General features: G+C 42.9%; 2 protein-coding genes across 2 annotated transcripts in view; one reads left to right on the top strand and one right to left on the bottom strand.

The window, feature by feature from the left end:
• Positions 1-2,013, bottom strand: part of LOC118224499 (E3 ubiquitin-protein ligase RNF126-like) — a 10,016-nt gene extending 8,003 nt beyond the window's left edge. The window contains exon 1 of the mRNA XM_035411961.1: positions 1,872-2,013. Coding sequence (XP_035267852.1) covers positions 1,872-1,946 — 75 coding nt within the window. The 5' untranslated portion in view covers positions 1,947-2,013. The remainder of the gene's footprint in view (positions 1-1,871) is intronic.
• Positions 2,014-9,382: 7,369 nt separating this feature from the next.
• Positions 9,383-19,562, top strand: fstl3 (follistatin-like 3 (secreted glycoprotein)). The gene is made up of 5 exons (XM_035412604.1): positions 9,383-9,788; positions 11,082-11,267; positions 15,627-15,842; positions 16,652-16,879; positions 17,797-19,562. The coding sequence occupies exons 1-5, from the start codon at positions 9,713-9,715 to the stop codon at positions 17,847-17,849; spliced, it is 759 nt and encodes a 252-aa protein (XP_035268495.1). The 5' UTR covers positions 9,383-9,712; the 3' UTR covers positions 17,850-19,562.
• The last annotated feature ends 2,730 nt before the right edge of the window (positions 19,563-22,292 follow it).

Below are 22,292 nucleotides of genomic sequence, written 5' to 3'. Positions count from 1 at the left end.
TTTGACCCAGTAAGCTATAGGCTACACCCATTGCAATGAGGACTTGTGGTTCGGAGCCAACAATAACAGTTCTCAACCACAATCAAGGACAAACAACTCCTGGTAAATGTGTGAAAAGGCACTTTTGATAACATATTGGGGATCATTCCGGAACATAACTGCCATGATGTGACTTTCTGAATGGGCCAGTAAGAAAGAATGCAATGTCCCATTGTTCATTAAAACGTACGGTTTGCATAATAGAAATGGTATTCCAGCTTTGGTGTAGTTTCCATTGGTCAGGAAACAACTGGTGTATTTAGGTTCTAGAGGTCGCCAGTGAACAAGAGCGAAGTGAAAGAGGCTAGCCAAGTGAAGGGGATAACTCCCTAGGATCAACAAACAGTACAAGCTGACAATCGAAGTAAAAATATTAGCACTTATATTTAGCTGAAAAAATAAATATTAATCACATGTTTTTATAACACTCCTAATTACAACCTGTGTCAATCCTAAAGCATTTAGACGTCACAGCAGAAACACGTGGCTCCAATTAAAAATGAAAAAAAATATATTTAATAATCTGTCATTTTTACAATGACAGATTACTCAGTGGAAATGAAAACAATCGATTGTTTTTTGTTTAACCATATATTTTATATTTAGCTAAATTATTGTGTTATCCACGCGAAGAAACGTTAGGCCTAGGACACGATTACTGTGTCATTTTTACACATCTCTAGGTAGGTCATACATGGCGGTGGAGACACCATAAGCTGGTTTCGTTAGCTGGCAAGGTGCTGAACAACCTGCTACTTTGCTAACCAAATGTTACGAATTACACACAACGTTGTAAGGAACATCGTGCCATATACTTTTGCTACATAGCCAGCTAACACTCTAGCTAACTAGCAAGCAGAACATACAACTACAGACCTAGTTACATATACTTGACTTAACCCATGCTAACCGACTTCAACACATAGAGCTAATAAGGTAGCTAGCTGGCTAGTTAAACACTCAGTAAAGTTGATTAAATAGCACTGATTTCTGCTTTGGATAAAATAGCCACCCAGATCTTCAGATCTAAGCAACTGTTATGTTTTCCATCACACGAGTAGGCAATTGGTGTGGTTGGTAAGTACCTAGCTAGGTAGCTAACTAAGCATATAACCCAGGCTCAGGCAGCAGCAGGCTGCCAAATTAGCTAGGAACACGATATGAAAGACACGAAAGCTTCAGGAAACAAAAATTTGTGGTTATATTCAATTATGTAGCCAGCGAAGATAACCATATGTTTGCCAGCATGCTGAATCGATTGCACTGAATACTCTCCACAGTTAAAAAGTCAGATGGCGATGCAGCACTGGCTAACTAACTAACCGTTACACAGCGTTACTGACAGCTACCCGCATCTCCAATAGTCTCACAAAGCAAAACCCAGCAAAATGCACAGCATTTAACATGTTCACACTGGATCGACTTCGTGAGTAAAGTCTAGCCATCTTAGCCAACTAGCTCTGTCTTTAGCTAGCGATCAACAGTAGCCAGGAATCAACTAGACTAACGTTGGCATTAAGAAGTGAACCAGATATAGCCAGTCTAGTTCGCTGGCCATTGTCGTTAGCAATTTAACTCTAGGCGATAGCATTATATTTCCAAAACAGCTCAATTCATAGCCAGGCCAGAGTCTACCACTATAGGTAGCTACAGCTGCGAGCAGAAGCAAGTCTCATGAAAAAGATGACCAGATAGCTAAGGTTAGCTAATAGCAACGTAAGGTTACCTCTTGCTAATATAAACTGTTCATCATTGTGTTCATTATCTGCCACATATCGAGCATAGTTTGGGCCTGCAGCTTTACCAACACAGTTCTGCTATAAATGAATTACCGGGAGACGAGGGCTGATCTCTGCCGAACATCGGTGACAGAAAAACCGGCTGGGCCGTAGGGGAGCTTCCGCCATCTTCCGATTCACCGTGAGATAGACAAAACCAAACCAGAGTGAGTACGGACTACCGTAGAGGACAAAGGTTCCCGCTGACGAGAATATACCGAACGCTAAAGATTCGACACGAACACTATCAATTATTTAGTAGCCCGTCTTCGCTCAGTTTCATGGAAAGTATGTTATTACTTGTTTGGAAGCACTTCTTGAAAATGTATACATTTCATACGTACGCATGAATATCGAAATAAAAACAGCTAATATTTAAGGGATGAGATGAATAAGATAAAGTAAAGTAAAAGTAAAATGATGGTTATGCAGGCTTCTTATCAAAATTAATACAACCAGGAGTAATTTAAAACGACCAACTGAGCACTATTCTTCCTGGTATCAAGAACAACGTGATTTTGAGCAAAACCTTTTCTAGGATAATCATTGTGTTATTTTGTCTGTTTTTAAAGTCCGTTTTTCAGTGAAAAGAAATGACAGGCCAACTGCACGGCACGCTGGTGTTTAATGTTTTTAAACGCCATTAAAGTAATTGGCCTGAAAACACGAAATACAAACAGATTTCTAGACATAGATGTCATTTGTTTGAAAAGTAGAAAACTAGGTGGATAATCTTCAACCATCAGTGATCGGAAAATGTATGACGTAAATTTGGAATAAGCGCTTGAATGAGATATTGCCACTAGGGGGCAGTTGTGAGCCCAAGGCCACGGAACGCTTCTTGCAGGTAGGCCTACATCTCCATTTCCCATAACCTTGTGGTTGAATCCGCCCATCGCAAGTTCTCAGGAACTGTACATCGACTCACGACAGGAAGGAGCTTTTTAACTTTAATAAATTCATTTGTGATTTTAACTTTTGCCCGTCTCACTTGGGGTTGAAAGGGATTTCTGCAGGTAGCAAAAAAAAAAAAAAAAAAAAAACACATAACAGTGACGATCGTTCGTGATTCCTACGAGCTGCAGGCCCACATTCGGCTGTGTATCTAGATGATATGAACCATGTGAGCCGAAAGCCCCAGCTGCCCACTTCTCCCATAGCCCACCCACTACTGTGTTCTGACAGGTCAGCATTCCAACCGTGCCCCAGGGATTCTCTTACAGGAGGAAAAGGCCCCAGCATTTACAAATTCTCACAGACGGACCATGTGTGCTACCTTCATTGCTAATATTTTCGCGATCAAGTGACCATATTCATTGCATAGGCTAGATTAGCAGACTGGCGGGATGTTGAAAGAGCTGCAATACATTCTCATGCAGAAAAAAACAGAGGGGAAACAAAATAAGCATAGCTAAAAAAAAAAAAAAAAATCTAAACACAGAGCTTTTACTGAAAATGTCATAAAAATATTTGGGACAGTTCAGGTATCTAAAACAGCACACAAACCCAATGCCTGAAACAGACTGGATATAAGAAATGTCTTGAAGATTAAGATTCCAACAGTAAAAAGCAGTTTTACATAATAACAGTTTGTGAATTTCTTTTCAGCTTTCCACCCCTGCATTCAACAAAAATATTTAAAATCTCATTTAAATATTTATTTTAAAATGCCAATCCTCCATTTGTGGATCACACAAGAGGTCTTGAAGAAATTTTCTCATGCATGAAACAAAATGATCACACCAAGAATTTAAAGCTGATTCAATGTGGGAATGTTGAGGTCCAGCTACTTTCCAGACACTTGGAACCAAGGAACCATTATATCCCCAAATTGAAAAGATTAAGCTTAATTAAACCCCAAAAATTTAAAAGCATTTGTGTTTTGCTGTAATACAGAGAAATATTATGTATTGTTCTGAACGAAAGAACACTAAGCTTCCTTATCAGACACAAGCAAGAACTGCATTTTTTTCTCCTCCAAGTCATTGCACTACTGATAATATTTATGTTCTGCACACTCTTACACAGGTGCAGAACAGATAAGCTTGTAAACCAAATAAAAACCAGAAACATTTTTTGTCATGCTTCATTGACTTAAAAAAATGGCATATGCTTATATTTGGCTTGAAAGACTAAATTACAGACTTACTCAAAGTGGTGTAGGTAAAAAAAAAATTCAAGGCATATACACAAAAACAGTTGGACTGCTTCAAGCAGGGCTGTGGTTGAGACAGGGCTTGTAGCCTGATTCCAGCACTGCTTTACATCTACATAATTCAGTTGATGATGCACTGTAGCCTGTTCAGTCTGTGGCTTATGCTGCCGCACTACCTGACGTGGAAGTCAAATTTCTTCTCTGTGCAGACGGGCTTGTTTCCCGCAGAACAGGGGCAACAGCAGTATCTGGCTCTTTTGGTTAAGTACTGCCAGACCTGGGCCCTGGCAAGCAACCAAAGTAATTTACTTATTTAAAAGAAAAAACATGACAATTAGCACTTTGCTCTAGGTATAATTGTTTTTGAACACACTACACAATATTCACATTGTTCTGGTGATAAATGAAACAGCATTTCACCATAACAGTGAATGTAATCAAATAAAAAAGCTCATGGACATGCTATGCAATAAGAAGAAAACTGAAATAGACAAGGAACATTTTCAGAAGAACAGTGTAAGTCAGTATTGTGAACTGTTAAGGAATGTCCCACTATCTCAGAACACTGCATGCATGGCATTCAATTAAACAAAAAAAAAATAACTGCATGCAGACGTTTTTAGAAATACCATCTGCAAGAAAATGCTCCAAATAACACATGTAGGGCAGAATAAGGGTAATTATAATAAATTGTGTATATCTAAATAAAGAGTACTATTGTTCTGCATGAAACTAAAATATTGGCCCTAAGACATGCTATAAAGGAACACATTACAAACCCCAGGAGCCTGCTAAGCAAATCGACAATGCTAGCATGCATTAGACTCCGGCCAACTCTACTAACGATTCACCACACACCACAATGAACCAAATTATGAGAAAATTTTTTTTTATTTGGAATACAGTGGATGGATATCTCATCACTGCCAAGAGCTACACAGATACATATCCTGGCCAATCACAGGTTCAATGACCTCATCAACTGATAATGATGTTGCTATATAACAGGAGTCCTGGGGAACCACAGGCTCTGTTCATTTTCCTTGTTGCTCTGCACTTGATTAATCAATTAGAGCAGTTGATCACACAGTTAACTCACTTCACCTAGTTATTTGGGTCTGAATTGGGTACTGATTTTAAGTCGAAAACAAAAACCATAAGAGCTTGTGGCTCTCCATGACCTGGGTTGTAGACCCCTGTCCTATAGCCTGAACCAGTGGCTCCCAAACTTAGTTTCTGTTCCAACCACAATCGCAATGCTATGCTTTTAACAAGCTGTTAATTTTTTTTAATTAGGTGCTTTTCATTTTTAGAGGGACCATTTACCCTCTTAAACCATATTATGTTAGAAATAGCTTTGCATGCCACACATAATAAAATTCCATGTTGGCGTTGGGCAACATTGTGCTTTTTTGGACTACATTGCAAACAATTACATAAGAAGGTCAAATGGAAGACAGAGGTTAATCTATAGACTCCGAATTAGGTTGTTGAACACGTGTTAATTTCTTTCATAATTTATGGAAAACATCGATGACTTCAGGGGGAATGTATTGGAATGTGTCCTTTGTGTGGGGTAGATGCGGTACGCGGGTGCTGCATTTCATTGGCACATCTGATCATTTCAAATCAGGAAAGGGAAAGGGGAAACAAATATGGCCACTGTGAGATGGGTGAGGTGGGCAAAAGATACAATTTCACTCACACAGTGGGTGACAAAAAATTGTATTGCCATGATACACTTCTATAATAAAAACTTTTATAATTCAAAGGTATTAGTGAGCCTGACAAATTGCCTTGTCTTTGTGGAGAGGAACAGTGCCATAAATTTCCTGGTATGTGTGTCATAACATGCAACAGAGAGCCTAGGACATCGTGTGTAAAATTTGTTCATATTTTGCAAATATCATTGCATTTTGTTACATAATTCTGACTTATGTTTATTTAACATTTAATATTATTTAACTAATAAATAATCGATATTTATGCACCTTGGCGCAACATGTTATCTTGAGTTTGACATGTCAACGCATGTGTGTGTGTGTGAGAGAGAGACAGAGAGAAAGAGATGATGATGATGATGATGATGATGATGATGATGATTAAGGCTTTCATACTGACCAGACCTCAGCAGAGCAAGCCACGTATTTTCCTTGCAACTGATTTTTTGGCCCATGGCAATGAATTGCAATGGACCTTCACAAACATCGAAGGAAGGACAGGCATGTGGACTAAATGATATACAGGCACATATGCCTCATTCATTTAAAAGTCATATGAGTCAAATGGTTGCCAGACCATTGGTAAATCAGAATCACCTGCCATTGATAATTGCTCTCAAAGAGCACGATGCCCTGTTTCTGTCTCTTCTCCTCGGTGGTCCGCATATTAGGGGCAGACTCGCTATTATTTGTGTCTTTTATCAGTCAGTGACCATAAATCATACCAGGTCCTTTATGTGAAAAGCCAATATTCCGCACCCACGGGCTACACAGATGGTACCTCTATCAGCATATGGCTATCTACACCACCCCCTCCCAACACACACACACACACACACACACACAACACATAACTGAACATTCTTACCGTCCAACAAGACTCAAGTCTATCTGCGGCGAATCCAACCGTACCAAAAATGTATCATTTTTCACAAAAATCAATCAAAGCGATCTTTACTACAGCCTTTACCTTTTAGCGGCTCACGTGACTGGGTTAGAGAGGCTAAGCAATGCGCGATGTTGAGGGGGGAAAAAAAAAAAAAAAAACAAACAAAAAAAAACCCGAAGAAACCCAAGAAACCGGGGTGGACTACAGCGAGCGCTCGTGAACAGTGAGTTAAGATCGCGAGCCGCCGCGGGCCCTGAAGGCACATTGCTACACGGCTCCCTAGCGCACAATGAAGCGTGACATTACATTTAATGTGTGCAGAGGGCAGATGCCTGTCGCGAACATCCTGTGCCACCCACTCTTTCTCCATCGTATCAAATCGGACAATCAAATCGGGCTCCGTTTAGGGTCCAACGAGAGGTCGGCGCTAATGGCTCGTAAACGGTACGGTTCACAGTGGCGGTGCGCGATTCACGAGCGAATCGGCCCAGAGACCGAAGAGCGCATGCTGCAGCTTCCTCGTGGATATCGAGAGTTAAAATCAGACCCAGGAAGGCACAGCGCCAAGTAAGGCTAGTTGAATAAAATACACAGTGAGCTCCATAATGTTTGGGTCAAGGACTTTTTTTTTTTTCTTCTTGATTTGGCACTGCACTCTGCAATTTTAGATTTGCACATTCTCAGCTTTTATTTATTACATTACATTACATTACAGGTATTTAGCAGACGCTCTTATCCACAGCGACATACAACAAGTGCATCAGTTCAAGGTGCAGAGGTGCAGAAAAAACACACTAGAGTGAAGTAAAGACCGTAGTGCCAGAAGTGACCACATAGATCAGGACTCCAACCCTGTAGGGTAACCTGTTCAGCAAACAAACAATCCTGCCAAGTACAAACTAGCACTGAAATCACATTTGCCTAATCAGAATCAGACAAAAACAATCCTGCCAAATAAAAACTAACGTGATCGCATTAGCCTAACTAGGTACATTGAGCTAAACTAGAGGCTAGGGAGGGGTGGGGAGAGGTGCAGCCTGAAGAGATGAGTCTTTAGTCTGCGCTTGAAGGTAGTCAGATTCTTTTTAGGGTTTTAAGGGTATTGTTTACACATTTTGGTTTCACCGTGTAGAAATTACAGTACTTTTTTACACATAGCCCCCCTATTTCAGGGTGTCATAATGTTTTGGACATATTAATGTTATGTCATTGAAAGTGGTCATGTTTAGTACTTTGTTGCATATCCTTTGCATGCAATGACTGAAGTCTGTGACCCATAGACATCATCAGGTGCTGAGTATCTTCTCTGGGGATGCTCTGCCAGGCCTGTACTGCAGCCATCCTCAGCTCCTGCTTGTTTTGGGGGCTAGTTCCCTCAGGTTTTCTCTTCAGCATATGAAATGCGTGTTCAGTTGGATCTTCGGCAGTTCCTTTTGGTCTCCACCATCACTTTGCTCTTGCCATGACTCTGACACAAGTGAATTTTGGTCTCATCTGTCCTCAAGACCTTTTTCCAGGACTTTGCAGGTTCTTTTTGACACTTCTTAGTAAACTCTAAACTGGCCATTCTGTTTTATGGGCTAACTAGTGGTTTTCATCTTGCAGTGTAGCCCCTGTGGTTCTGTGTGTGAAGTCTTCTGTGGACAACGTTAACTGACACATCTATGCCTGACTCCCGATAAGTGTTTCTGATCTGTTGGACTGGTGTTTGGTGGTTTTTATTTTTATTATAGTAAGAATTCTTTGGTCATGATGAAGTGTTGAGGTCTATCTTGGCCTATCCGAACCTTTGCGATTACTAAGCTCACCAGTGCTCTCTTTCTTCATAATGATGTTCCAAACAGTTGATTTTGGTAAGCTTAAAGTTTGGCCTGTGTCTCCGACTGTTTTATCGTATTTCTCAGCTTCATAATGGCTTCCTCCACAGTCATTTGCACAACTCTGGGCCTCATGTTGGCAAACACAAATAACAGACTCCAAAGGCAATGAAAAGGCTAGACTCAAGTCTAGATACTGAACGCTCTCTGATACCTGCACGAAGGAATTGAACACACCTGACTAATCAGAAACACCTGTGAACCCATTAGTCTCAAACATTATAGGCATTATAAACATTATACAGCTGTAATTTCTACATGGTGAAACCAGAATATATAAAAATATTCTTAAATAAACGCTGAGAATATGCACTTCAACAACATGTGAATTGCTTGATTACTAAGTGTAAAATTATGGAGAGCAGAGCCAGATTTTAAAAAAAATTAATTTCAAAAAACATTTACTTGTCCCAAACATTATGGAGCTCACAGTATGTATGAGAATGGCAGACAGAAATAAAGACTTAACACTAATGACTGTAGATGGGAACAGATGTACTTACATGTGCATACCAATATGTGTGTTGCCAGTTTAAATCTATCCTTTGGAATCAGAAGAAGCTTACTTTTGGTGAGATACTTGTGCTGTTGAAAATGCACCTGCTGATCATATTGACTCCTGGAGTCTAGAGAAATATTATGTCCGTTTGATCTAAATCAATGTGTAGGCAAATGCATCCCTGCTGTGTATCCACAGTATCTTATTATTATATCTCTCAAAGCGGAATAAAACGCTGCAAGGCTTACTGTATCCCCTGACGTTAAATTGGCGAAAAGGAACGCACACTACATCCACCGGTTTGCTTTAGATTTGTAAAATGGGCCAAGTGAAGAAAAAAAATGTACAGTATGTACTGGACTGGGTCCAAAGGAAATCAACTTCTGCTTTTGACGTCGCATCCAACGGTGCCGTGGCGTGAGGGAGTTGTTTCTCTGGCTCTGGAAATTGACTCAGACATCAAACATCGCCGTCCCTGCATTACAACTGGCTGGAAGCGTCGCCCATCCCAGCAGCATAATTCAGTCTAGCCAAAATATTTATATAGAGGCGGACCGGGATCACTTACAACACAGTCATTCACCTAAGCAAAGGCTGCTGTCGGCATAAGCAACCCACCAAGGCAGACGAACTCTAACTTTTGTTTCTAACTCTTTAACGGGCTTTTTTTTTGAAGTACCAAACCGTCGCTGCGTTTAACTTCTCGGCTTTGATATTGTTCTGACACTGTTCGTCTGTATACTACATTACCATAATGAGCCTCTTAATTCCTGTTCATGTTGTGATCCTTGTTGTCCTGTGTGAAGTGTTTGGAAGACATCCTGCAAACGGTGAGTATTATTTGTGCCAAAAGCGTAATGTATGAAAATTCCATCAGAAAGCTTCGTGCTTTCAAGATTTCAAGTGAATTTTTTAGAAAGCTAGACACAAGGTATGCTTGAGATATATTAGTCGAATGATGCTGTACATACTGATGTGCTGAGATTTCTATAAGTACTTTCTAGGACTTAGTCCAACAATGGGATTAAGAAGTAAGTTTAAGTATTATTCTTTATCTACAAATCACGAATATGATTGATTTATTAAATGTCTTCTTAACTATAATCAACGTGATGGATCTACAAATGCAACCGAGCTAACGGTCCGCAGGTGCACACTTTTGTCAAAGTTCAGACGCTGCTAGTTGAACCTCTTTGCCGAATGGAATACTTCTGACAATGTCATGGGTTGCGTTAAGGTGCCACAGATGTTTACATACTTAGAACAAAATACTAGAACAAAGATATTTGCATTTTTACATTTAAAGAAACCTTTACAATAGGACGTTTCTTTTTATAAACTTCATATTTCTGTAATCGCGCGAAAAAGGGCACGACTTCAGTGCTTCGTTTATAAACATTCTGTGTCAATAGTTTTTGTTTCCCCCGATTAAATCTGTTTATGGAATCGTTTGATCTGTAATGTGGTCGATGGCGAACTTTGTTTAGACCCAAAATCAAGGACGCACGCTATTATTTATGAGTTTATGACAGCTCTCTTTTTCCTGTTAAATTTTAATTTTTGGTTCGGAAATCATCCTTACTTAGGGGCAGGGAAGCCACTATTTGAAACTTTTCATTGCAGTTTTCATCCACAGGCAGTTATCATTACTTAGCCATATTACATCTTTAGCCCCATGCCAGAGAAATGGACGATAACCATTACCTTCGCTTTGGCTTATCAAGTGGATTGAGGTTCAGTCACAGATAATATAATGGGTTTAGGTGGAATTTGTATCATCTTTATTGTTAGTAGTCCACGCACATATAGTTTGTCATAACATCACATTTTCGATTTTTATGAGGTCAAGTTTTTGAAAACCACGCCAGAGATTATTGCTCTTGACAGACGACGTGAAGGCTGGCTTTTGGAATTGGCAAAAAAAAAAACCTCAACAAGTGATTTGGAATGCGTAAAGTTTGCATGCTTCGTTAAATAGCGCACGTTTGTGCAGCGAGCCTGCCGCCCGCTAGTGTCTCGTGGTGTTGATAATAGGTGTGTGGGCACGTAGCTCGGACAGAATTGGTTCCGGGCTGCATTTATCTCCTCAGTGGGTTTACGGTGTGTTTGTCCCTCGCGGCCAGCCGGGATGTGCTGGCTGCAGCAGAGCCAGGAGCCACGCTGCGACATGGTGCTGATGCGGGGCGTCAGTCACGAGGAGTGCTGCGCTGGCGGTCGCCTTGACACCGCCTGGTCCAACACCAGCCTGCCAATCAACGAGGTCAGTCTGCTGGGCTTCCTGGGGATCGTCTCGTGCAAACCCTGCAAAGGTAAGCTGCGCAACTGTGCCCGACCTTAACTTCCTCCAGCTCTTCCGGCTCGCCTCTTACCCTGGACTTTTGTAAGCACGTGTGAGTTTAGTCGAAATATAAGTCGCTACATTAACCATTTAAGGTGCCAGATCACAAATATGTTATTAGAATGTTCTTAACTGATCATTCTAATGCTGATGTAACAAGCAGTACGTGCAACTGAAAGCAACCAAGTTATAGAACACTGACTTAACATTTAAATTTTAAAAATGTAAAAAAAAAAAAACTTTCCAAAAAGCCTAAGCTTCAAAGGGTTAATGACCAGCTGCAGTAAACACTGGTTGGAATTTGACGGGCAACCGCAGGGTGGCCTTGGATTCCGGAATTTTATTGTGATGTCACAGACAACTCCTCTCACCGAGTGTTAGCCTTGATGTTGTTTTTTTATGAGCTGTGCTAGTGCTGAAGTGCTTTCATCACATCATGTGAAGCCCTCTCTCATTTCAACCTCAACACACGTCATTCTGTTCCGTTAAATTAGTTCCTGCACTATCTACGTTTCTATCTGTTTGTTCCTTGGCTCTCTGGCGGTAGATTGGGCATTTGTACCGTTTATCTGAATGAGCTACATCCCTTAGCCCTTTAGCCACGAAACAAGTGTTACTCATGCAGCAACCTTAAAACAATGCCCGTCTGAGTAATCGCTTAGTTTGTCACTTTGGAAAAAATGGCTTCACTATTTACAAAAAATAGCCACAGACCTTAAATGTGAAACAGATGTTTTGCAGATAACCTGATGGCTTATTAATGTAGCTGTTGTCATGCTCTTGCGTATGACTCTGTGTAGGTGTGTTGTAATCCACTGAAGGAGTTCGGTAATGATTTCTACCAAGTAATATCACTCCCTAACTATTTAGACCACACACGTTTACATTAAGTGTTCCCAGTGCCGGCTGCCGGTGCCAGATGTACTCAGTGACTGTATGTACCTGTCTGTCTCTCTGTTCATAGCATCACATATTGGTTTGCGAAAAAATGTCTTTGTAAAAGGTTTTTTTTTTTTTTTTTTTTTTTTTTTTAAATTTATGAAAGTTCTGCTGTGGATCGAAGCCAGATGTTCTATTTAAATCTGTCCAGCTGTTTGGAGTAGACTCCACTATTGGACGCCATTTCTGGGCGTTCAGGTTCACTCGAGGATATATCAGCTCTTCTCTAACGAAACTCGGAGATGCACTTTAACATTTCAGGGGGTAGTTAGCGGCCGGTTTGAAGAGTTCTTCTCAGTCACATGAGGCGAGGTTTGTGTGCTCTTTGGGTGGACATTGCACAGCAAAAATGTCAGCAGAGTTTATGTGAGTCCAGCAGAGACCACATGCACTCTATTAGAGTTAAAAGTACTCGGTAAAAGTTGATTTAACACTCAACATTTTACTGCATAGCTACAAGTGTGGAAAACGATCGCTGCTGGACCCGGCGCACTTATTTCTGTAGAAACTTGTAAATTTTAAGACCATGCTGCACCCGATGTATTGGATGAATGGTGTGCGTGTGACAACAGGGTGAAATTGTGGCCTTATTTGTCCCTGTTTCTAGGGAAACTGATTTTTTGTACATCATGACATCATTCCATAACACACTGAAAACAAAAGATGATGGAAAAAGTGCCAAGGATGACCTTAATTTCTTAATACTTTGACCAGCTTTGTGTTGTTCCTCCCATTGTTTTCCCCTTTGTAGTTATACGATCGGTGTCATCATCCGTGCATCGGAATCACAAAACAAAACTTTATCTACGCCCTTTAAGGCAAGTGCATTCATGCCCTCGGGTCTGTTTATGTAGCATTCAACCTGCAGCGCTTGCTTTGCAGAACTTCGATCGGCGAAATTCGCGTCCGAGTTATGACGGTAAAAATAGGTTGGGAACGCAAGGACAAACGGGTTAAGAACGCGACGGCAGCACAGGACACCGAGGAGCCAATCCCGTCGTTCGTTTTTTTTTGGGCGAAGCCGAAAGAGGCGAGCGCGGGGAGGCCTCAAACTACGCAGAAAGCCAGGGTTTGTTGCGAAGCTGTGTACGCAGAGTACAGAGCTGCTCGGGGGGGGGAAATAGCAATGAACACCCCCCCCCTCACCCCCGCCCACCCCACCCCTTCAATTCACTCTGCATTAATTCTTTCCCAATGCTAGCTGGGACGCGGTCCTGTTGGCCTGCGTCTCCGAGAAAAATAATGAATTCCGCTTTACCGCGAAGAAGAATGTCCTCCCCGCGCCCAGACTCCTGTTCCTCGGATTTCAGGAATACTGTCATGAGCCTGGGCCACCTCGAAAAAAAACAGGGGATGTTTCCCCCCCCTCACAGTTCCCCCCTTGTCTTTCATTGTCATAAAACTATACGGCACAGTGGACCCCACAGGTAGTCCTCTGTAATATTTCTCACATGTGCCGCTGCTGACATGCAGCGCTTCAAAGCATTCCTCGGGCTTGACTAATGCTGGGCGTCTGACCTGTACATTTCTATACATAAAGTCTGTGAAAAAGGGAAATAAATCGTGACTTGCTGCCAATAAATCTGACAGAAAACAAAACAAAACAGGGGATCCCCTGGTAGGTGAATTGGCTTTTTTTTTTTTTTAATGGAGAACAGGATATTAAAGCTCTCTGACCGAAGGGTAATAACACAATGCTTTTTTTTTTTTGAAAAAAAAACAACAGATTTTGTGGATTTAGGACTGAACGTCGCTGTGTTTCCCACTCAAAAGCGGGGCGGTGCGGAAGCATCTGAAGCGGCCTGTGCTTTTCGTTTTTGCAGCGCTTTAGCACACGCACGACTCTCAGGGGAACCCGACCGGTCAGAGCGTTGGTGGAGTTTGAGTTCCCTCCTGGCAAACGGCGCTCATTCCTTTTCCCCCCGCACTTCCAACGGCATGCCTTTTCGGTCGCCGAGCGTCGGCTGCTTCCGCGCGCGTCCACGTACGGACGGAGTGTAGCACAGTGGGTAAGGAACTGGACTTGTAACCGAAAGGTAGCAGGTTCGATTCCCGGCTAGGACACTGCCGTTGTACCCTTGAGCAAGGTACTTAACCGAAATTGCTTCAGTATATATATCCAGCTGTATAAATGGATACAATGTAAAATGCTATGTAAAAAAGTTGTGTAAGTCGCTCTGGATAAGAGTGTCTGCTAAATGCCTGTAATGTAATGTAATGTGTCCCTTCGCTGCCGAGGACCTTTACATTACATTACCGTTTCTAAATTCAAAGCCGATCCCCCAACTCCGTTTCTTTCCCCCCCCCGTGGATCGGTTTCACTCCACCGCCCCGGCCAAGGCACGCGTGTGCGCTAACCGCGCTCCTGTCTGTTAGTGTGACCCCTAAAACACAGTGACGCTGTGCTTGCTGCAAACACAGATTAGTCAGCCGGTGAATCACTGGTGTGGCCCCAGGCAAAAAAAAAAAAAAAAAAAAAAAGAAAGAAAGAAAGTTTGGGAGCACTTCCAGGGACAGCTCCCCCAGAATTCCTTGCATCTGCGTGACATTACGTCAGAGTCCGAGGGGGTGTAGCCCATCCAAAGCGCCGTACAATTAATCTGTGAGTCAGTGGCAGTAATCTTTACCAAATGACAACGAAGTAGGCCAACCGGCAGGAAGGAAGGAATGGAGAAGTGTACTTAAGATGAAGACAAAATACTTTTTGCGCAAGGACACGCACTAGTCACATTAGAGCGGTTGTGTCGAAACATTTCCGATATTTTATCATCCTTCTGTTCTTTTTGTCGCCATCTCATAATATGTCACCAAAACCACAGATAAAGATGGAAAAAATAGAAGCAGGATGTCTGTAATACGTCTCCACCGCATGACTTCATGAGAGATTGTTGACAGAACGCTGCCTGAGAAATGTTTCCACCGGTGCTCTGTTTTCAACACCTTGTCAAGATGTGTGCTCGCCTGAGAAGGGTTGTTTCACCTAATGAAAGAGCGGTGCATTGTGGGATACTGTTGAAAATGTAGACGGCGCGCTTTATTGCACAGGCTGTGTTTGAGTAAACACAGAACACGCAATGTCACGAAGAGGGCGTTCAGTCCGCCTCTGCTCGTCGTTCACCTGCAGACAAAAAAGTGTGTCCAGAATAGTGCGTCAAGCCTGGACTACAACACCCAGAGGGCCACCCTGAGTGATTATTCTACACGACCCAGCATGCCGTTCCACTCAATGACGACTCTCTGTGTCGAAAAAAAGCCCTCTCTGAAACAAGTGGCGAATCCCCCCATGCACCCTCGATTTACCCTTGCGGGGTCCACCCCCCCCCCCCCCCCCACACCCATTGTGATGTCACTACATTCCCCGCCCCCCTTCTTCTCCTTTCTCGTCCAATAGAGACCTGCGAGGGGGTGGACTGCGGCCCCGGGAAGGTGTGCCGGATGAAGGCCGGCCGGCCGCAGTGCGTCTGCTCGCCGGACTGCTCCAGGATCGCCCGCAAGCAGGCCGTCTGCGGCAGCGACGGCAAGACGTACCGGGACGAGTGCGCCCTCCTGCTGGCCCGCTGCAAGGGCCACCCCGACCTGGAGGTCATGTACCAGGGAGAGTGCAAAAGTAAAGGGGGGGGGGGGGCGGGCGCTGGCTCCGTCACTGTGTTCTGGAAAAAAAACAAACAAAAAAAAAACTATACACTCTCAGAAATAAAGATGCCATTCAGTACCTAGAAAGGTACAATCGCTTGTCACTAGTACCTTTAGAGGTTACAGTTTTGTACTTGTGCAGAATTTGTACCCTCGTGTACCTTCATTTCTGAGAGTGTAGGGTAATCAATCCACAAGAGTTATTTGGTTTGGTATGCAGACATTTATTTTTGTAAACATGCTGTCTGTGAATTTATGGGGAGTTTTTTCCCCCTTTCTTTACTGTCTGCAACTTTGAATACAGGGAGACGTGAAGACATGCGTTGCTATTCACTTATTGTTATTCTGCCGTGTTCTAAAAAAGAAGGACCATTTCTATTCTGTTCTAGCACTTCAGTGGAAATGCTATCAAACTGATGTGAGGAGTTAACGTGAGGACCTTGGCAATAGGAATTAATCCATTGTGCTTTTCATTGTATCAAAACAGGAGGCAGCATCGTTGTTTAGTATAGTATAGTGGTTAGGGAGCCAGGCTTGTTTCCAGAGGTTGCAGGTTTGATTCCCAGGCAGTATGTATGCAACCTCAGGGCATGTATGCACCCTCATGTATGCACTCATGTATGCACCCTCAGGGCACTGCCATTGAGTGAAGTGCTTATTGATGAATTGCTTCAGTGATATATTCAGTTCTATAAAATAATTTAAAAATGCCACGGTTGTGGGAGTTCCTGTAGCATTAGAGTGTCTGATAAACAGCTGTGATGACCGGTGTGCTTTCCGCAGAGTCCTGCTCCAATGTGGTGTGCCCGGGCACGCACACCTGCGTGACGGACCAGACGAACAGCGCCCACTGCGTCATGTGCCGCACCGCCCCCTGCCCGATGCCCGTGGCCTCCGAGCAGCCCATCTGCGGCAACGACAACATCACCTACCCCAGCGCCTGCCACCTGCGCCGGGCCACCTGCTTCCTGGGGCGCTCTATAGGGGCTCGCCACTATGGCCACTGCTCAAGTAAGGGTGTGTGTGAGAGTGTGTGTGTGTGTGTGAGTGTGTGTGTGTGTGCATGTGTGTGTTTGTGTGTGTGTGTGTGTGTGTGAGTGTGGGTGTGTGAGAGTGTGAGTGTGTGAGAGTGTGAGTGTGTGTGTATGTGAGAGTGTGTGTGTGTGTGTGAGAGTGTGAGTGTGTGTGTGTGTGAGTGTGTGAAGGTGTGTGTGTGTGTGAGAGTGTGTGTGCGTGTGTGTGCGCGTGTGTGTGTGAAGGTGTGTGTGTGTGCATGTGTGTGTGTGTGTGAGAGTGTGTGTGTGTGTGTGTGTGAGTGTGTGTATGGTGTGTGTGTGTGTGTGCGTGCGTGTGTGTATGTGTGTGTGTGTCCGCATGCGTGTGTGTGTGCGCGTGTGTGTGTGAAGGTGTGTGTGTGTGTGCATGTGTGTGAACCGTCTTTTAAGGCCGGTTCAGATCGAAATACCACCAGCCAATGGGACGATTGTAGAACTTTCTCTGAAGTTCAATATGAGCTGATAATTTGAATGTGCTCCTTACGGCTGCTGTGGTCTCTGAGGCTCAGCGCATCAGATCCTGAGTCTAGTTTAATCTGCCCGCAGATCCGCTCAGCCAATGTCTAACTCCTCATGGTTTCGTGTGAAATGTCATTGTCATGTGTGTACGTATCACCTTTATTCAGCTAAAATACAAAACCTTCTTTAGCGTTCTTATTTTTACTCCCAGAAAGCTCAGCGGTCTCTCCCGATCTGCTCCCGATCTGAGCTGAGGCAAAGCTTTAGGGCTGCTTCGCTCCGGGTTTTCGAAACATTTTGGGGTCGGGCGGGGCGGGGCGGAAGTGGGTCGGGGCGCTGTCTTAACGCCTCTTTCCTTCACGTTGGGTACCCGGCTCTGATTGGTCTTTGGCGTCCCGCGCTTGTGTTTCGCAGACGGACCCAGACACTCCACGGAAGAAGGCGGCAGCGAGGAGAACGCCCTCTAGAGGCCCCGTCGCACTCGCCCGAAAGACGGGCCCAGAAGATGGGGCGCGATGAGGGGCGAGGAGGAGGAGGAGGAGGAGGAGGAGGAGGAGGAGGAGGAGGAGATGGAGGGGACGGGCACAAAATAAGCTGACCTCTGCTTACGACCCTCCACAGAACTCCTACAAGTACTCGTATTTGAGATTTAGCTTTTTTTTTTTTACTGTTTAATTTTTTTTGTTGTTGTTGTTGTTGTTGTTGTGGGTCATTGCCTCTCTCCCACCTCTTATACGGAGAAAACTGTATGATACACATGATGTGGAGTGCTCTGTTATGAGCTTCTCTAAGAGCACATTTTTTTTAACCTTTTAAATAACTCATTTAAGCTTCGCTTTTTCGGTCGTAAAAAAGTAAATTACCGCTATTCTGTAGTTGCATGCTGTTTGTATTTTTATGGGGAGTCTTTGCTTTCCGTTCTGCCTGCGATGTAAATTTGGGGAGAGGGGGAAAGCAAGTGAAATAAAAGACAAGGTCTAAAGAGGGGAGGGACGCGAGCAAAATGTGCATATTGTAAATAGAGGATCACTGATATTTATTGGAGAAACAGTAAATCTGTTCTATTTAAGTTTTATCATGTATACAGAGATATCAGCGGATATTTATTGTGTCTTTGTTTTGATTTTAGGTGTACGATACTGGTCCCAGACTTGCATTTATAATTTGGGATTCATTCAATTTTTCTATGTTTTAAAAAAAAAAAAAAAATTTTTAAACCCTTATGGAGCTAGTGACTTTCAAAGTTACCTTGCAACTTATTCCAGCTGAAACGTTGCTCAACAACGATTCAAATTGTTTTGGACATTTGGAGCTATTTATCGGGCGAGCGGAGATATAGCAGAAATTCTGTTAAGCTGGAACCATGGCAGAAATATTACGCCTTCTGCATTTCTGTCTTGTTGTGTGGAGGTAGCGGAGAATCCAGCCAAAACAAAAAGTCTATGTGTTTTTCAGCCTCCAAGGAGATCTTTGAATGTTTAGGCTGGCATTAAATCAAAACTCTGACCCACCCACCAACTGAAAATTATAGGCCTCTCACCAAGAGTAGCTCTATTATTTTTCAGTTGGTTCTAACATGCTAGTGTACTGTACATCCATTTTTCAAAGCTTTACTTTTGTAATTTCCCTCCAATAAGTGGGCGGACAAAATATTTAATGTTACGTGGTCTTGATTTACCGCTAAATTAATGTATGTTATTGACACTCACGCTTTTTATATCGTCAGAAGTTTTACTGTGTTGGCCAAAAGGTGTGACTTTGAAAATGTCTCGGATATTCACTTTTTTCGCTCACACAGGACCTAATTTCAAAAGATTGCTGCTCAAAATATCTTTTTTAATGACTTTTTCATAATGATGGTGAGGATGATCCTTAAGAAAAATGACCTGTCAGTTTGTTGTTTGCTTGGTGACCTGCAGTCAGCTGTTACATCGTGTGAATCGGGATGGATTGAAGTGCCTTTAACAATTTATCTTTTGATAATTTTTACCTGAATATATAAATTGTGATTAATCCAAACATATTTTTGTCAAACAAACCGTATATTTCAGTATTTGCTTGTACATAAAGCTGCATTTACAATACCATTGTATCTACTGTGAGATTTAATTTACAAATGTATCGACTTATTTTTGTATTTTTGTACTGCCATTTTATCTCAATATAAACATTAGTCTTTATCGTGGTGTCTCTGTTATTTGTAAAAGTCTGTAGCTGTGAATTATCACGCTCGTGCCAAAACATGTACTGTGGCGAGGCACCATTTCAGAAGCAGTTTGACTCTATTAAAAACTGGCCCAATCTTCAGCCAATCACAGAACATTACACATTTCTAAGGACGCATGGTTTGTAGTCAGCTGAGATTCTCTATTTCATAGTCTAATCCAGTAAAACCTTACAGCTTTACACATTTGCACCTGTGTGATCTTGGCACGCCAGGTCGATCCAGCGTACTTTGTGTGCCTCCTGTACCAGCATTGATGTCCCAAGTTTCAGGCCCTGTACCCTTAATAGCCGCGGAGATTGCTCCACGGCGTCACGCCACCGTGCGAAAGGGTAAACAGAACGACCCGCACCGCTGATCCAAAATGGCGCAATTCCCCCCCGCTCTCCTATGCCACTGTGCGTGCCAGGCTAATCCCGGCTGAATTCGGCCGGCCCCGGGAAGAGGGGAAGGAAAAATAAAAAAAGAACGACTGCAACCCACCCCACCCACCCCCCCGCCCCCTCTTTCAATCCCAGAAGAGCCCCCTCTGATTTAGGTGGATGAGGTGTGGAGTCGTGACGCTCTGAGTCATTTTTCCTGCACGAAATTCCTCCCTTGTTTTCCCCTTTTCTGAGGGGCGCTCCCACATAGAGCCGGCATCTGGTTTGACTTTGGCCGATGTTTATATTCTCATCCAAGCACCCTTTTTATTTCAAAAAAAAAAAAAAAAAAAAGCGCAATGGAATTGGATGTTTTCGGGAGAAAAAAAACAAAAAACAAAACTATAATAATGCCATAAGATTTTGTTTTGTGTACATTTCTAACATCGTTTCCCCCCCCCCTCTTTTGTGTTCTGTTTCTCTCTTTTTTTTTTGTTCCGTTAAACAAAACAGCATTTAATAAAATGATTGATGGGACCTGCTTCCTGTTCCAAGCTGTTCAGGTTTATTGGCAGGGAGAAAATCCCCCAACTCCCCTCATCACAAACAAACACATCAATTATTTCAATGGCAACAAATTCATTCAAATTCTCAACCGTTTCTGCAGAAAACAGTCTTAATAGCAGCTGCGTCGCTCCTGAAGTAAAATGGATGGTGTACATTGCAATTATGTACATATCCCCCCCCCCAGATGTTAAATCCCAAGCTTTTCGATTCATCATCATCATCATCATCATCATTATTATTATTATATTGTACACATGATCTGATGTTATTAATTGTGCAAATGAACATATCTGCAATACACAGGTCTCAGGTCTTCAAAAAATATACTTTAAAAAATGTATTTTCCCACAATGTATCTCCTGGCATACTATGAGGATCCTGCATGGGGGGAGGAGGGGGGGGCACAGTTGTTTCGCAATCTACAGTCAAGTGCAGTCAGTCCCTTATTACAATATTGACAATGTTTTCTGCGTCACAGCGGAAGTTTAGTATAATGGCTAAGAAGTTGGTCCTGTAACCTAAAGGTCACAGGTTCGATTCCCTGGTGGGACACTGCCGTTGTACCCTTGAGCAAGGTGCTTAACCTGCATTGCTTCAGTATATGTCCAGCTATGTAATTGGATGCAATGTAAATGCTGTGTAAAAAGTTGTGTAAGTCGCTCTGGATAGGAGCGTCTGCTAAATGCCTGTAATGTAAATGTGATGGAATTGTATGTATGTTCCTGTGCTCCTCAGCAGAGGTGTAACTGCCTGAGCGCGGAGTATCGAAGCGTTGTAATCACGCCGAGCGCGAGACCTCTGGAATACCTGGACTAACCACCACCACACTGTATATTTCACTCTTTTATATTAAAAAAAAAAAAACCTTTTCATGACACTTGTTACATGTTGCCCCATCCCAGCACTTTTTGGTAATTTGTATTTGTCCTAATACTGTAGCTTATTCTTCTGCCTAGCTGGCTTTGCAGAGGTTAGGTCAGAATAGTGTTCACTATGTGAACTGTGTTCTTGGCTAGAAATAGCTGTGCAAAATAAGTATTGTACCTTACTGAACCTGTGTTCAGCAGTTGTCTATGACCATGAAATGCACTTTTTGTACGTCGCTTTGGATAAAAGCGCCTGCCAAGTAAATGTAATGTAATGTAATGTACCTGGCGTGTCTGCTTTCGGCGCGTAATTAACGGGGTGTTCCGGAACGTAATGGGGTGCTCTGAAACCCCCCCCCCCAGTAAGTACAGGTCTGCGTTTCCTGTGCTCCGGGAGTGGACCCTTCGCGCAGCGCTGATCACGATGTGTCATCCACATAGCCGCAGGGCAAGGTTCCCTCCTCCCGTTTTTTTTTTGTTGTTTTTTTTTTTTTTTTTTTTGGCGAGAGCACGTTACACGGATTCTCCGTGACAGCTGTTTTTAAAAAAAATAAATAAATAAATAAATAATACAGAGAACAAAAGCAGAATCAGTCATCTTGGATTCAGTGCTTCACGGGCGAATCGCTTGATTTACGATCGCCAGAATCAGGAGACGTTTGATACGTTTGGCTTTTGCTCGCCAAGATCCTTCCTCACATTGACCCCTTTGTCCAAAAAATGAAAGTACTGTACATTAGCGTGAAAGGTCATAACACACTATGTCATGCAGATGATGGCCTCCAGTAACTCTTGAGTTGATTTAGGTTGGCAGAGGCATCCTGACAGTAATGGACTCGGGGTTCTAGCGAAGGGACCACCCACTCTCCCCGAACCCTTCTGCCTGATTCT

Source organism: Anguilla anguilla, chromosome 4, assembly GCF_013347855.1.
Source record: "Anguilla anguilla isolate fAngAng1 chromosome 4, fAngAng1.pri, whole genome shotgun sequence".
Taxonomy (NCBI): Eukaryota; Metazoa; Chordata; class Actinopteri; order Anguilliformes; family Anguillidae; genus Anguilla; species Anguilla anguilla.
The sequence above is the reverse complement of the archived record's forward strand: the minus strand, read 5'-3'. Positions and strand labels throughout refer to the sequence as shown.